Below are 13,563 nucleotides of genomic sequence, written 5' to 3'. Positions count from 1 at the left end.
GCAGCCTAGACAGAGTAACAGACACCAGAACACCTGCAGCCTAGACAGAGTAACAGACACTAGAACACCTGCAGCCTAGACAGAGTAACAGACACCAGAACACCTGCAGCCTAGACAGAGTAACAGACACCAGAACACCTGCAGCCTAGACAGAGTAACAGACACTAGAACACCTGCAGCCTAGACAGAGTAACAGACACTAGAACACCTGCAGCCTAGACACTAGAACACCTGGAGCCTAGACAGAGTAACAGACACTAGAACACCTGCAGCCTAGACACTAGAACACCTGGAGCCTAGACAGAGTAACAGACACTAGAACACCTGGAGCCTAGACAGAGTAACAGACACCAGAACACCTGGAGCCTAGACAGAGTAACAGACACCAGAACACCTGGAGCCTAGACAGAGTAACAGACATCAGAACACCTGCAGCCTAGACAGAGTAACAGACACTAGAACACCTGCAGCCTAGACACCAGAACACCTGGAGCCTAGACAGAGTAACAGACACCAGAACACCTGCAGCCTAGACAGAGTAACAGACACTAGAACACCTGCAGCCTAGACAGAGTAACAGACACCAGAACACCTGCAGCCTAGACAGAGTAACAGACACTAGAACACCTGCAGCCTAGACAGAGTAACAGACACCAGAACACCTGCAGCCTAGACACAGTAACAGACACTAGAACACCTGCAGCCTAGACAGAGTAACAGACACCAGAACACCTGCAGCCTAGACAGAGTAACAGACACTAGAACACCTGCAGCCTAGACAGAGTAACAGACACCAGAACACCTGCAGCCTAGACAGAGTAACAGACACTAGAACACCTGCAGCCTAGACAGAGTAACAGACACTAGAACACCTGCAGCCTAGACAGAGTAACAGACACTAGAACACCTGCAGCCTAGACAGAGTAACAGACACTAGAACACCTGCAGCCTAGACAGAGTAACAGACACTAGAACACCTGGAGCCTAGACAGAGTAACAGACACCAGAACACCTGCAGCCTAGACAGAGTAACAGACACCAGAACACCTGCAGCCTAGACAGAGTAACAGACACTAGAACACCTGGAGCCTAGACAGAGTAACAGACACTAGAACACCTGCCTAGACAGAGTAACAGACACCAGAACACTGACATTTGGAAAATAAAATGTCACTAGACATTACATTCTAGTCAGCAGACGGTCTTATCCAGAGCAACTTACAGGAGCAATTAGGGTTAAGAGCCTTGCTTAATTAAGGGCACAGACAGATTTTTCACTCTAGTCGGCTCGGGGATTCAAACCAGCAAGCTTTTGGTTTCTGGCCCAACGCTCTTAACCGCTAGGCTACCTGCTGCCTAGAAAAAATATAATGGACATTAGAACAAGTTGGCTGAAGCTTCGTATTTTTCTTCCTCTCTTTTAACAAAGAACACGGTCGATTTTCATTTGAATGTTTCAATTGGTTTTAGCCACCCGGGAGGAGGTCAGAGTAGCCTACTTTTAAAAAAAAGTCCAGTATTCTGTCCGATACTGGGTTTTCCTTACCTTCATGGCCTTGTCCACCTTAAGATCCTCGAGGGATGGATACAGCGACATTCTGTGGGAAGAACACAAAGGAAACTGTCAATGTTGGCATGAGAAGAGTAAATAACACAATACAAAATGAGAGAGAATCTCACCCATAAACTGCTAATCTTTGATGGCAGATCACTAGCTGAGAAAAATGTGTCGGAAGACAGGATCAGAGAGGGGGGGCTATGGACCACACAGAGAGAGAGTTGGAGAACAGAGCGGTCTGTCTGTCCGTCTGTCCATAGACCCGTGCCCATACACAGCCCTGAAAGAGTGACACACATGGCATGGGGACTCCCAGGCCATAAAGCTCATAATGAGATTCCTGTTTTTCAATTGAGGCTTAAGTTTTTCACCACTAATCCACCATGATCCATTTCTGCACTTCCAGACCCCTTCCCATCATCACTCATCCTTTCATTATTGTGAGACGGAAAAGAGAGAGAAGGGTAGCTAACGGCAACAAAGATGTGATGTAAGCTGAGAAGTGGGTGTGGTCAGAACACTCTATAAAAGACCTAACTAGCAAGCAAACAAGTCAGAGATACCCTTCTTATCCACATACTGTAGGCTGGGCGAGTTCTAGAACAAACAATGTAGGCTAGAAAATGACTGTAGTAAGTTAAGGTGGTTTTGATAACAAAAATGTGATAAAGAATGTTCCTACCCTTAAAAATGCAGAAAGCTCACATTTAATGTTAAAACCTTTTTTAAAAATGGCCTCATCTGACTACTGCGTGCCTCCATCTTGATAACGTGTCATCAATGACATCACTTGAATGGTTCGTCTGACAAACAGCCCAGATTAGATTGCATGTTTGTAGCCTCATTGAGAATGTTTGACATTTTGACAATACAAAAATTATGAAAATAAGTGCCTTTATAGAAGGCTATCCTGTTAATTAAGAGACTAGCCAGGTAACATGGTATGAACGATAAATTGACAAAAAAAATACACACACACACACACACACACACACACACACCGTGCAAGGTGGGCTAGCTAGCCAACTAGTCCGAAACCACGGCAAGCTCAGCTACCATTGATATTTTGCTAGGTAGCCTAGCGACATTGGCAGCATCATTTGGTAACCGAAGAAGGCTGTTCTGTTCCCACTATTCCTAGGCCTTCATCGTAAATAAGAATTTGTTCATAACTGACTAGCCTAGTTAAATAAAAGGTTAAAAAAAATCTAGTCTCACAACTAGCTGCAATTGATTTAATAAAAGTGGACACTGTTAGCAACACTACATGTCTGGAGCGAACTCTTGCAGAGCAGACACCTAGCTATCTAGAAGGAGGCTCCCAAGTGCATCTCAGTGCAAGAGGTGACACTACAGACCACGATTCGATTCCAGGCTGTAACACAACCGGCCGTGATTATCAGCCGCCCTATGGGGACTCCCAGTTGTCCCAGCGTTGTACGGGGTAGGCCGTCATTGTAAATAAGTATTTGTTCTTAACTGACTTGCCAAGTTAAATAAAATAGCATTGACTGAATACTTGTTTTTCTAGCCAGCTCTTTCTAGCCCAGCTAGCTAGCTTCTCCTAGGTTTGGCACATCTGAAATCCCTCACTGCAAACCATATTGGATAACGTTTTATGCCTAGTGTACACGATCTGCCTGCAAAAGTGACTTATTGTCGGCATTACCATGCAGTTAGAATACTAACCTTGATGTTGTTAACTATCTAGCTAACATATGCTAACGCAGTACGAGCCAATGCCCATGTCAAAACTACTGCAATGTTTAACACAGCTAAACCTTGCTCGCTGAATGAACAAAAACATGTGCAAGTGGGTTGACTGGACTATACAGGGTAATTCTATGCTAGCTACCGGCATTGTTATTGTGGACATCATGCATTCAGCTAGCTTGCTAATGTTGAGTAACAGTTCATATGATGCCCCTGTCCATGTGAAAAACCACTAATGTAGCCTACAGCTGAATGAGCTCAAAAACGTTTGCAAGTGGTTTATTTTATAATATTTTGTTTACACCTTTTTTTTGTGATAGCCAATTGGTAGTTACTGTCTTGTCCTATCAATGCAATTCCCGTACGGACTCGGGAGAGGCGAAGGTCGAGAGCCATGCGTCCTCTGAAACACGACCCCACCCCCCCCACTGCTTCTTGACACACTGCTAGCTTAACCCGGAAGCCAGCCACACCAGTGTGTCGGAGGAAACACTGTACAGCTGGCGACCAAAGTCAGCGTGCCTGCACCCGGCCTGCCACAAGTAGTCGCTACAGCGCGATGGGACAAGGACATCCCGGCCGGCCAAACCCGGACGACGCTGGGCCAATTCTGCGCCGCCTCATGCGTCTCCTGGTCACAGCCGGCTGCGAGACAGTCTGAGATCAAACACGGGTATGTACTAACGCTGGGTCTGTAGTGTGGAAACGTCTTTCTATCCTGAGCTAGGCGCCGAGGCCACGTCTTTCTATCCTGAGCTAGGCGCCGAGGCCACGTCTTTCTATCCTGAGCTAGGCGCCGAGGCCACGTCTTTCTATCCTGAGCTAGGCGCCGAGGCCACGTCTTTCTATCCTGAGCTAGGCGCCGAGGCCACGTCTTTCTATCCTGAGCTAGGCGCCGAGGCCACGTCTTTCTATCCTGAGCTAGGCGCAGAGGCCACGTCTTTCTATCCTGAGCTAGGCGCAGAGGCCACGTCTTTCTATCCTGAGCTAGGCGCCGAGGCCACGTCTTTCTATCCTGAGCTAGGCGCCGAGGCCACGTCTTTCTATCCTGAGCTAGGCGCCGGGGCCACGTCTTTCTATCCTGAGCTAGGCGCCGAGGCCACATCTTTCTATCCTGAGCTAGGTGCTCGAAAAAATAATTGTATTATGTTCTAAAAGCATTTTCATAACATCAAGGTTACCGAACCTCGACATGTAAAACAATGTAGGTTGATTTGAGCATTTCCGTTTGTAACAGTCAAAACATACAACAGGCAGAATGTGTCATTGTTCACACACAGCAATCCCCCAGGGCACGCCATCAGTTAAAAAAACATGTTATGTAAGCATCAACCTGCAGCCCGTTTGTACTGCTGCCTTGTCCCCAGTCACTGAACGAGCAACACAGCAAAACATATCTCAAGGAGCTGGGCTTTTGATCTCCGGAAGTCTACTATCAAGAAGAAAACATTGACGTCATAAAGATTTTGTCAAGGAACATAAAATAGTTTCTATCAACTAAAAACAAGAAAGTACATTACATCTATTAACACTGAAACCTATTGAGGAAGCTTGTGGTGGTTTCTACCTGGTACAAGGCCTTCAGAAAGTATTCACACCCCCTAGACTTTTTCCACATTTTGTTATGTTACAGCTTGAATTTAAAATGGGTTAAAGTAAGATTTTTTGGGGTCACTGGCCTACCCACAATACCCCATAATGTCAAAATGGAATTGTGTTTTTTGAGATAAAAAAAAAAATACAATTATATTTGAAATGTCTTGAGTCAATAAGTATTCAGCCCCTTTGTTATGGCGAGCATAATTTTTTTTTTTTTAATTGCTTAACAAATCATTGCATGGACTCACTGTGTGCAATATTGGTGTTTTACCTCTGTACCCCACACATACGATTATCTGTAAGGTCCCTCAACTGAGCAGTGGTTTTCAAACACAGATTCAACCAGAAAGACTAGGAAGGTTTTCCAATGCCACCCAAAGAAGGGCACCTATTGGTAGATGGGTATTTTTTTAAAGCTGACATGAATAGCTCTTTGAGCATGAGGTTATTCATTACACGTTGGATGGTCTATCAATACACTCAGTCACTACAAAAATACAGGCATCCTTTTTAACTCAGTTGCCGGAGAGGAAGGAAATTTCACCGTGAGGGATTTCACCATGAGGCCAATGGTGACTTTAAAACAGTTAGAGTTTAATGGCTAAGATAGGAAAAACATCAACATTGTAGTTACTCCACAAATGACAATACTAACATACAGTTGAAGTCGGAAGTTTACATACACCTTAGCCAAATACGTTTAAACTCAGTTTCACAATTCCTGACATTAAATCCTAATAAAAATTCCCTATCTTCAGTCAGTTAGGATAACCACTTTATTTTAAGAATGTGAAATTTCAATAATAGGAGAGAATAATAATTTATTTAATATTTTATGTCTTTCATCACATTCCCAGTGGGTCAGAAGTTTACATACACTCAATTAGTATTTGATAGCATTGCCTTTAAATTGCTTACCTTGGGTCAAACTTTTCAGGTAGCCTTCCACAAGCTTTCCACAATAATTTGGGTGAATTTTGGCCCATTCCACCTGACAGAGCTGGTGTAACTATGTCAGGTTTGTAGGATCCTTGCTCGTTCTGTACACAAATGTTCTATAGGATTCAGGTCAGCGCTTTGTGATGGCCACTCCAATACCTTGACTTTGTTGTTCTTAAGCCATTTTGCCACAACTTTGTAAGTATGCTTGGGGTCATTGTCCATTTCGAAAAACCCATTTCCGACCAAGCTTTAACTTCCTGACTGATGTCTTGAGATGTTGCTTCAATATATCCACATAAGTTTCCTTCCTCCTGATGCCATCTATTTTGTGAAGTGCACCAGTCCCTCCTGCAGCAAGGCACCCCCACAACATGATGCTGCCACCCATGCTTCACGGGATGGTCTTCTTCGGCTTGCAAGCCTCCCCCTTTTTCCTCCAAACATAACGATGGTCATTATGGCCAAACAGTTCTATTTTTGTTTCATCAGACCAGAGGACATTTCTCCAAAAAGTACGATCTTTGTCACTATGTGCAGTTGCAAACAATAGTTTGGCTATTTTATGGCGGTTTTGGAGCAGTGGCTTCTTCCTTGCTGAGCGGCCTTTCAGGTTGTTGATATAGGACTCGTTTTACTGTGGATATAGATACTTTTGTACCTGTTTCCTCCAGCATCTTTACAAGGTCCTTTGCTGTTGTTCTGGGATTGAGTTGCACTTTTCGCACCAACGTACGTTCATCTCTAGGAGACAGAACGCGTCTCCTTCCTGAGCAGTATGACAGCTGTGTGGTCCCAAGGTGTTTATACTTGTTCATCTGTACAAACAATAGTGCGCGTGGTACCTTCAGGCGTTTGGATATTGCTCCAAAGAGGAACCAGACTTGTGGAGGTCTATAAAAACAAACAATTCTGGAGTCTTGGCTGATTTCTTTTGATTTTCTAATGATGTCAAGCAAAGAGGCACTGAGTTTGAAGATAGGCCTTGAAATATATCCACAAGTACACCTCCAATTGACTCAAATTATGTCAATTAGCCTATCAGAATCTTCTAAAGCCATGACATCATTTTCTGGAACGTCCCAAGCTGTTTAAACGCACAGTCAACTTAGTGTATGTAAACTTCTGACCCACTGGAATTGTGATACAGTGAGTTATAAGTGAAATAATCGGTCTAAACAATTGTTGGAAAAATGACTTGTGTCATGCACAAAGTAGAAGTCCTAACCGACTTGCCAAAACTATAGTTTGTTAACAAGACATTTGTGGAGTGGTTGAAAAACGTGTTTTAATGACTCCAACCTAAGGGTATGTAAACTTCCGACTTCAACTGTAATTGACAGAGTGAAAAGAAGGAAGCCTGTACATAATAAAAATATTAAAAGACATGCATCCTGTTTACAACAAGGCACTAAAGTAATACTGCAAAAAATGTTACAAAGCAATTACCTTTTGTCCTGAATACAAAGTGTCCAATACACATTACTTAGTACCAGTCTCCATATTTTCAAGCATAGTGGTGGCTGCATCATGTTATGGGTATGTTTGTCATCGTTAAGGACGGGGGAGTTTTTCAAGAATAAAAAAGAAACAGAATGGAGCTAAGCACAGGCAGAATTCAATAGGAAAATCTGGTTGAGTCTACTTTCCACCAGAGACTGGGAGATGAGGTCACCTTTCAGCAGGACAATAACCTAAAACAAAAGGCCAAATCTACACCGGAGTTGTTTACCAAGAAGACAGTGAATGTTCCTGCGTGGCCGATTTACTGTTTTGATTTGAAAATCTACGGCAAGACCTGAAAATGGTCAACCAACTTGACAGAGCTTGAAGAATTATTTTTGGAATAAATGGGCAAAGGTGTGGAAAGCTCTTAAGAGACTTAGCCAGAAAGACTCACAGCTCTAATCACTGCCAAAAGTGCTTCTACAAAGTATTGACTCAGGGGTGTGAATAATTATGTAAATTTGATATTTATGTCATTTCATTTTCAATAAATTTGCAAAAATGTTTTAACTTTGTCATCATGGGGTATTGTGTGTAGAGAAAAGTATATTTAATCAATTTTGAATTCAGGCTGTAACACAAAATGTGGAATAAGTAATTGGGTATGAATACTTTCTGAAGGCAATGTACAGTATGTACTGGGGCTGATATGGTCTGTGTTTTGGTACTGAGCCTCCGCTCTCTCAAAGCTGGTAAACAAATACACACAAGTTATCATGGAAAACTAGCATAATCACAGGACTGAGGGTGGACTAATGGATCTAGGCCTAATGGAATAGCAAGAGACAAACAGGATGAGAGAGCAGTTTCCCTTTTCCTGGAAGAGATAGGTCTACAGCCAGAGTTAACAAGAAACTAAAAGCTCACTTACAACCAATAGAAAGAGAAAGACAGAATGAGAGAGAGGGGGAATGAGAGAGAGGGAGGGAATGAGAGAGAGGGAATGAGAGAGAGGGAATGAGAGAGAGGGAATGAGAGAGAGGGAGGGAGGGAATGAGAGAGAGGGAGGGAATGACAGAGGGGGAATGAGAGAGGGAGAGAATGACAAGAGTGCATCACATGACAGAGTACACACTTCCAGTACAGAGTAAATAGAGATCAGCTGTACTATAGGGTGTGGCAGGTGAAACTGTCCCAGAGTCTACAGTAGACACCTACCATGCCGAGGAGTAAGAGCCCAGTCACTTATGAATGACTAATCGTCATCATCATCATCCTCAACTACTCAAACATACAAGCCTTGCCTTTAAGGACCAGGCCTTTGGCTATGGTGTCCTTCTGATCAAATTGTTTCCGTAGGCCTATGCGTACATTCGTTAAGATGTCACCTGAGCCATACGGGTCATTCCGGGAAGAAGAGAAGACATGAACTGGTCTGGTCGCATTTCCGGTACGACATCAGAATCACTGTGAATGACGGTTTGTTTATAAGTTGGTGTCTCCAGTGTGTTGTTGAGAATGGTGTTGAAAAGGAAAAGTACAAGAGAGATGTTCATGTCACATGCTGTTCCTTTTTTATATTATACACTGTGGCATCCCACTTTGTGAATAAATCCCAAGATAAGCCATGAACAGGAAACAGGAACTTTAGAGGTAGTCAAAGATACACTGCTACCATGTCGACCACAGTCAGTGTCAATGTCCAAGTTCTCTCCCCCCCCCCACACACACACACACACACACACACACACACACACAACAAAATGAAAAAAAAACTACACAACACACAGCAAACTTAGAACAAAAAAAACACGTGTATACACCCTATCCCACAACATTGATGCAAATGATACTCACTCCTACACGTGAAGCACTGTCAAACCACACACCATGAAAATAGCCAAATCCTTGTTCCTCTACAAGAACAACATACAAGACAAAGGACAACACACAATTGTGAAAAGACATAACCCTACTAACACATTCCTACTAACAGGTGGTTGACACTACTACAAAGTTTTAAAAACAAGTGATAAAATTAAACACATCATGTGAACATTTAGCACGATCACTGAGCCAAGCTAAACATGCCCAACAATCACATTACTAAAGTCAAGACTACTGTACACTACACACCCAATTTACAGACCAGAGAGAGAGAGAGAGAGAGACACACTCCATTATGTCTCTGAACACCAAATGAAAACATGGGAAGTGCCTTGAAATGTGCCCCCCACCCCAACCACCACCACCGGCCAGAGAAGGGGGGGGGGGGGGGGGGGGACTATGACAATGATCACAAGGTCCACTATTATAACTAATAACATGTTTTATGTCCTCTCACCTTCCTCTTTGTTTTCAACCAGTGTTTACCAAGTTGTGATAAAATATATGCCTAGCTACCCCATTCAGAATGTTCTTCTGTGCAGTCCTACAGTACTGAAGTTAGCTTCATCCCTCAACTAGGCCATTTAAAATGACCATTTATAGTAACAATTTTGACTTTTAATTTATTTTACAGATGGCTACCCATTTGCAACATTAAAAGTTACTTATTTTTTATTTGATATAAAATGGTAATTTAAAATGGCTATTTCGCAGGACGAAGCTACACTGAACTAAAGCATTGACATCCATATTCATTAATCTGTTTCAGTGCTGTCTGAGCTGATCAGTGACTAGATTGACCTAGGTCACTCACTCACTATACGCTTCTAAATCAGAAAGGTTGAGATTCTCCCAAACATTAACCTAGATGTCTAGTTAAATATTCAATAAAAATACAATTAAAACGTTCCATACAGGGGGGGGGGGGGGTAATTTACACATCTCTCTAGTGTGACAGACATTTGTGTAGCATGAGTCAAGAAATCACATGATGTCATGAGTCAGAGGTTTCAAAAACATTGAGATTTAATTAACATTTGTAAACAAATATAGTTGAAACATTAGTTAGGTATGTAGCTGAATATGTAGTTTGCTAGCCAGTTAACTGTACTTACCTGGCCAGGCTAATAGCCTCACTGTGACACCATATGATAAAAGACAACCACATGGAAGGCACAGTGCATCTCGCTATAGCTAACTTGGCTAGTTATATATATATATATATATGCTAGCTAAACTAGCTACAGATTTTCATCAGCTAACTAACAAGAAGTTGTGGCTAAACGATGAGATACCTAGGTTAACTGGTTACCTAGTTAGCTAAATGTATCAAGACAATATGTTACTGTTTTCTTTATTCCTCCAATCTCGGCTAACACGTCGCTGGTGAATAACTTTACCCACTTACGTTCAATCACCACCTTTGTTTCGATACATTTGCTAGCAAGCTAACAGTATTTAGCTAACCGGGAGAGCTACGCTAGCTAACGGGAAATGTTGTTGGACATATGTAAACTCACCTTAAAAGTGTTTGATGGTGAATGTCTCAGGGGGGGGAGAAAAAAAACTCTGACTTTTAGTTACTATACTCCTTTTTCTGCTTCGTACTTGGGACGAAAGCACCGCTGTTGAGAAGTGATATTCTGAGTCACCGCTAATGTCCTGGTCTAGAAAACCCAAGTCAATCAGAGGCGGTGACACAACCAATGACCGCCCATCAGCTGTTGCCGTCTCAGGGCATACATACATAATGCAGACATACATAATGCATGCAGCTATGGTCAGGAATATCTCAATTTCAAGATTTTTCGCAAGTACTTGAAATTGTGCGATATGAGGTGGTTAAAGACAATCTGTGAATTTAGTTAGTTCAGTAACTGTTCGTCAGTGGAAAATGGGGCATAGTGCTGCTACTACTACTACTGTGGAGCAATTTTGCCACTCTTCTACAAATCAAATCAAATCTAATTTTATTTGTCACATACACATGGTTAGCAGATGTTAATGCGAGTGTAGCGAAATGCTTGTGCTTCTAGTTCCGACAATGCAGTAATAACCAACAAGTAATCTAACTAACAATTCCAAAACTACTGTCTTGTACACAGTGTAAGGGGATAAAGAATATGTACATAAGGATATATGAATGAGTGATGGTACAGAGCAGCATAGGCAAGATACAGTAGATGGTATCGAGTACAGTATATACATATGAGATGAGTATGTAAACAAAGTGGCATAGTTAAAGTGGCTAGTGATACATGTATTACATAAAGATACAGTCGATGATATAGAGTACAGTATATACGTATGCATATGAGATGAATAATGTAGGGTAAGTAACATTATATAAGGTAGCATTGTTTAAAGTGGCTAGTGATATATTTACATCATTTCCCATCAATTCCCATTATTAAAGTGGCTGGAGTTGAGTCAGTGTCAGTGTGTTGGCAGCAGCCACTCAATGTTAGTGGTGGCTGTTTAACAGTCTGATGGCCTTGAGATAGAAGCTGTTTTTCAGTCTCTCGGTCCCAGCTTTGATGCACCTGTACTGACCTCGCCTTCTGGATGATAGCGGGGTGAACAGGCAGTGGCTCGGGTGGTTGATGTCCTTGATGATCTTTATGGCCTTCCTGTGACATCGGGTGGTGTAGGTGTCCTGGAGGGCAGGTAGTTTGCCCCCGGTGATGCGTTGTGCAGACCTCACTACCCTCTGGAGAGCCTTACGGTTGAGGGCGGAGCAGTTGCCGTACCAGGCTGTGATACAGCCCGCCAGGATGCTCTCGATTGTGCATCTGTAGAAGTTTGTGAGTGCTTTTGGTGACAAGCCGAATTTCTTCAGCCTCCTGAGGTTGAAGAGGCACTGCTGCGCCTTCTTCACAATGCTGTCTGTGTGAGTGGACCAATTCAGTTTGTCTGTGATGTGTATGCCGAGGAACTTAAAACTTGCTACCCTCTCCACTACTGTTCCATCGATGTGGATAGGGGGGTGTTCCCTCTGCTGTTTCCTGAAGTCCACAATCATCTCCTTAGTTTTGTTGACGTTGAGTGTGAGGTTATTTTCCTGACACCACACTCCGGGGGCCCTCACCTCCTCCCTGTAGGCCGTTTTGTCGTTGTTGGTAATCAAGCCTACCACTGTTGTGTCGTCCGCAAACTTGATGATTGAGTTGGAGGCGTGCGTGGCCACGCAGTCGTGGGTGAACAGGGAGTACAGGAGAGGGCTCAGAACGCACCCTTGTGGGGCCCCAGTGTTGAGGATCAGCGGGGAGGAGATGTTGTTGCCTACCCTCACCACCTGGGGGCGGCCCGTCAGGAAGTCCAGTACCCAGTTGCACAGGGCGGGGTCGAGACCCAGGGTCTCGAGCTTGATGACGAGCTTGGAGGGTACTATGGTGTTGAATGCCGAGCTGTAGTCAATGAAAAGCATTCTCACATAGGTATTCCTCTTGTCCAGATGGGTTAGGGCGGTGTGCAGTGTGGTTGAGATTGCATCGTCTGTGGACCTATTTGGGCAGTCTTGCTGTGGGTGATGGCTCATATATCTTCTAATCTCTATGAATATGAACGATGATCCATAAAACCCTATTCCAATCCCGAGATACCACTTCGGTTTCTATAGCAAAGCAGACACTAATTGAACACCTTGATACTTAAAAGGTGCCACTACACCTAGAATGTCTCAGCATGTCTCCCCTATGTTGAAGCTAGATGAATTGCAACAGCACTAAGTAGGCTTTATTAAAAAAACATCTCCCCCCTCACCCGCAACATGGCAGAGACACGGGCTTGGCGCCTCGTATCATGTGGATATGTATGCAACAAAAAGTTAAACATTCTCCTTCTGCTACCATTTATGTAAGCCGTATAGACATACAGTTTGATTCATACTTTCGATAAGTTCCATTTGAAATGAATGTACAGTACTTCTGGTGTACCAACATTCAAAACACTCGGTGTGATCGAGGCGTGAGCCTTTTAGTTTCGGTTTTGGTTCACCGGTTTCAAACAGCTGTAAAAACAAAAATGTTTTGCTATTGAAAATACATTTCACAGGGATTTAGATGGTACAAGGATCCCCTACACGATTACTCAGTGCTTGTTTTTGAGCGAACGGTGTATTATTTTAGCAACCACAAAAAGAGCAATTTCCACTAGATAACACAGGCACAAAGTTAATGCAGCTTCGACCGCGGCGGCCGCTCCGGGAGGTGAACGCAACAGGCGAATATCACAGCCAATCACAACACTGGCGGGTAAATAATACTGCGAAACCCTATCATTCTACTATTACTGCAGATATAATATGTACATGTTCTAAAATTACAACTCAACATTTCAACAAAAAAACATTATTTAATAACCCCAACCTCATTCATGCCAGATATCCCGGTAATTGAAGAAAAAAATGGACTTTCCACAAA

General features: G+C 43.1%; 1 protein-coding gene across 2 annotated transcripts in view; it reads right to left on the bottom strand.

Annotated features, from left to right (window-relative positions):
• Window positions 1-10,856, bottom strand: part of LOC139368962 (syntenin-1-like) — a 29,478-nt gene extending 18,622 nt beyond the window's left edge. The window contains exons 1-2 of one of the 2 annotated variants that reach the window (XM_071108493.1): window positions 10,663-10,856; window positions 1,547-1,598 (exon numbers count right to left, since the gene is read on the bottom strand). In XM_071108493.1, the coding sequence (XP_070964594.1) occupies window positions 1,547-1,597 (51 nt within the window). In that variant the 5' untranslated portion in view covers window position 1,598; window positions 10,663-10,856. The remainder of the gene's footprint in view (window positions 1-1,546; window positions 1,599-10,662) is intronic. The other variant, XM_071108494.1, reaches the window with a different exon arrangement.
• Between the last annotated feature and the right edge of the window lie 2,707 nt (window positions 10,857-13,563).

Source organism: Oncorhynchus clarkii, chromosome 16, assembly GCF_045791955.1.
Source record: "Oncorhynchus clarkii lewisi isolate Uvic-CL-2024 chromosome 16, UVic_Ocla_1.0, whole genome shotgun sequence".
Taxonomy (NCBI): domain Eukaryota; kingdom Metazoa; phylum Chordata; class Actinopteri; order Salmoniformes; family Salmonidae; genus Oncorhynchus; species Oncorhynchus clarkii.
This window is presented reverse-complemented; position numbering and strand designations above follow the sequence as displayed.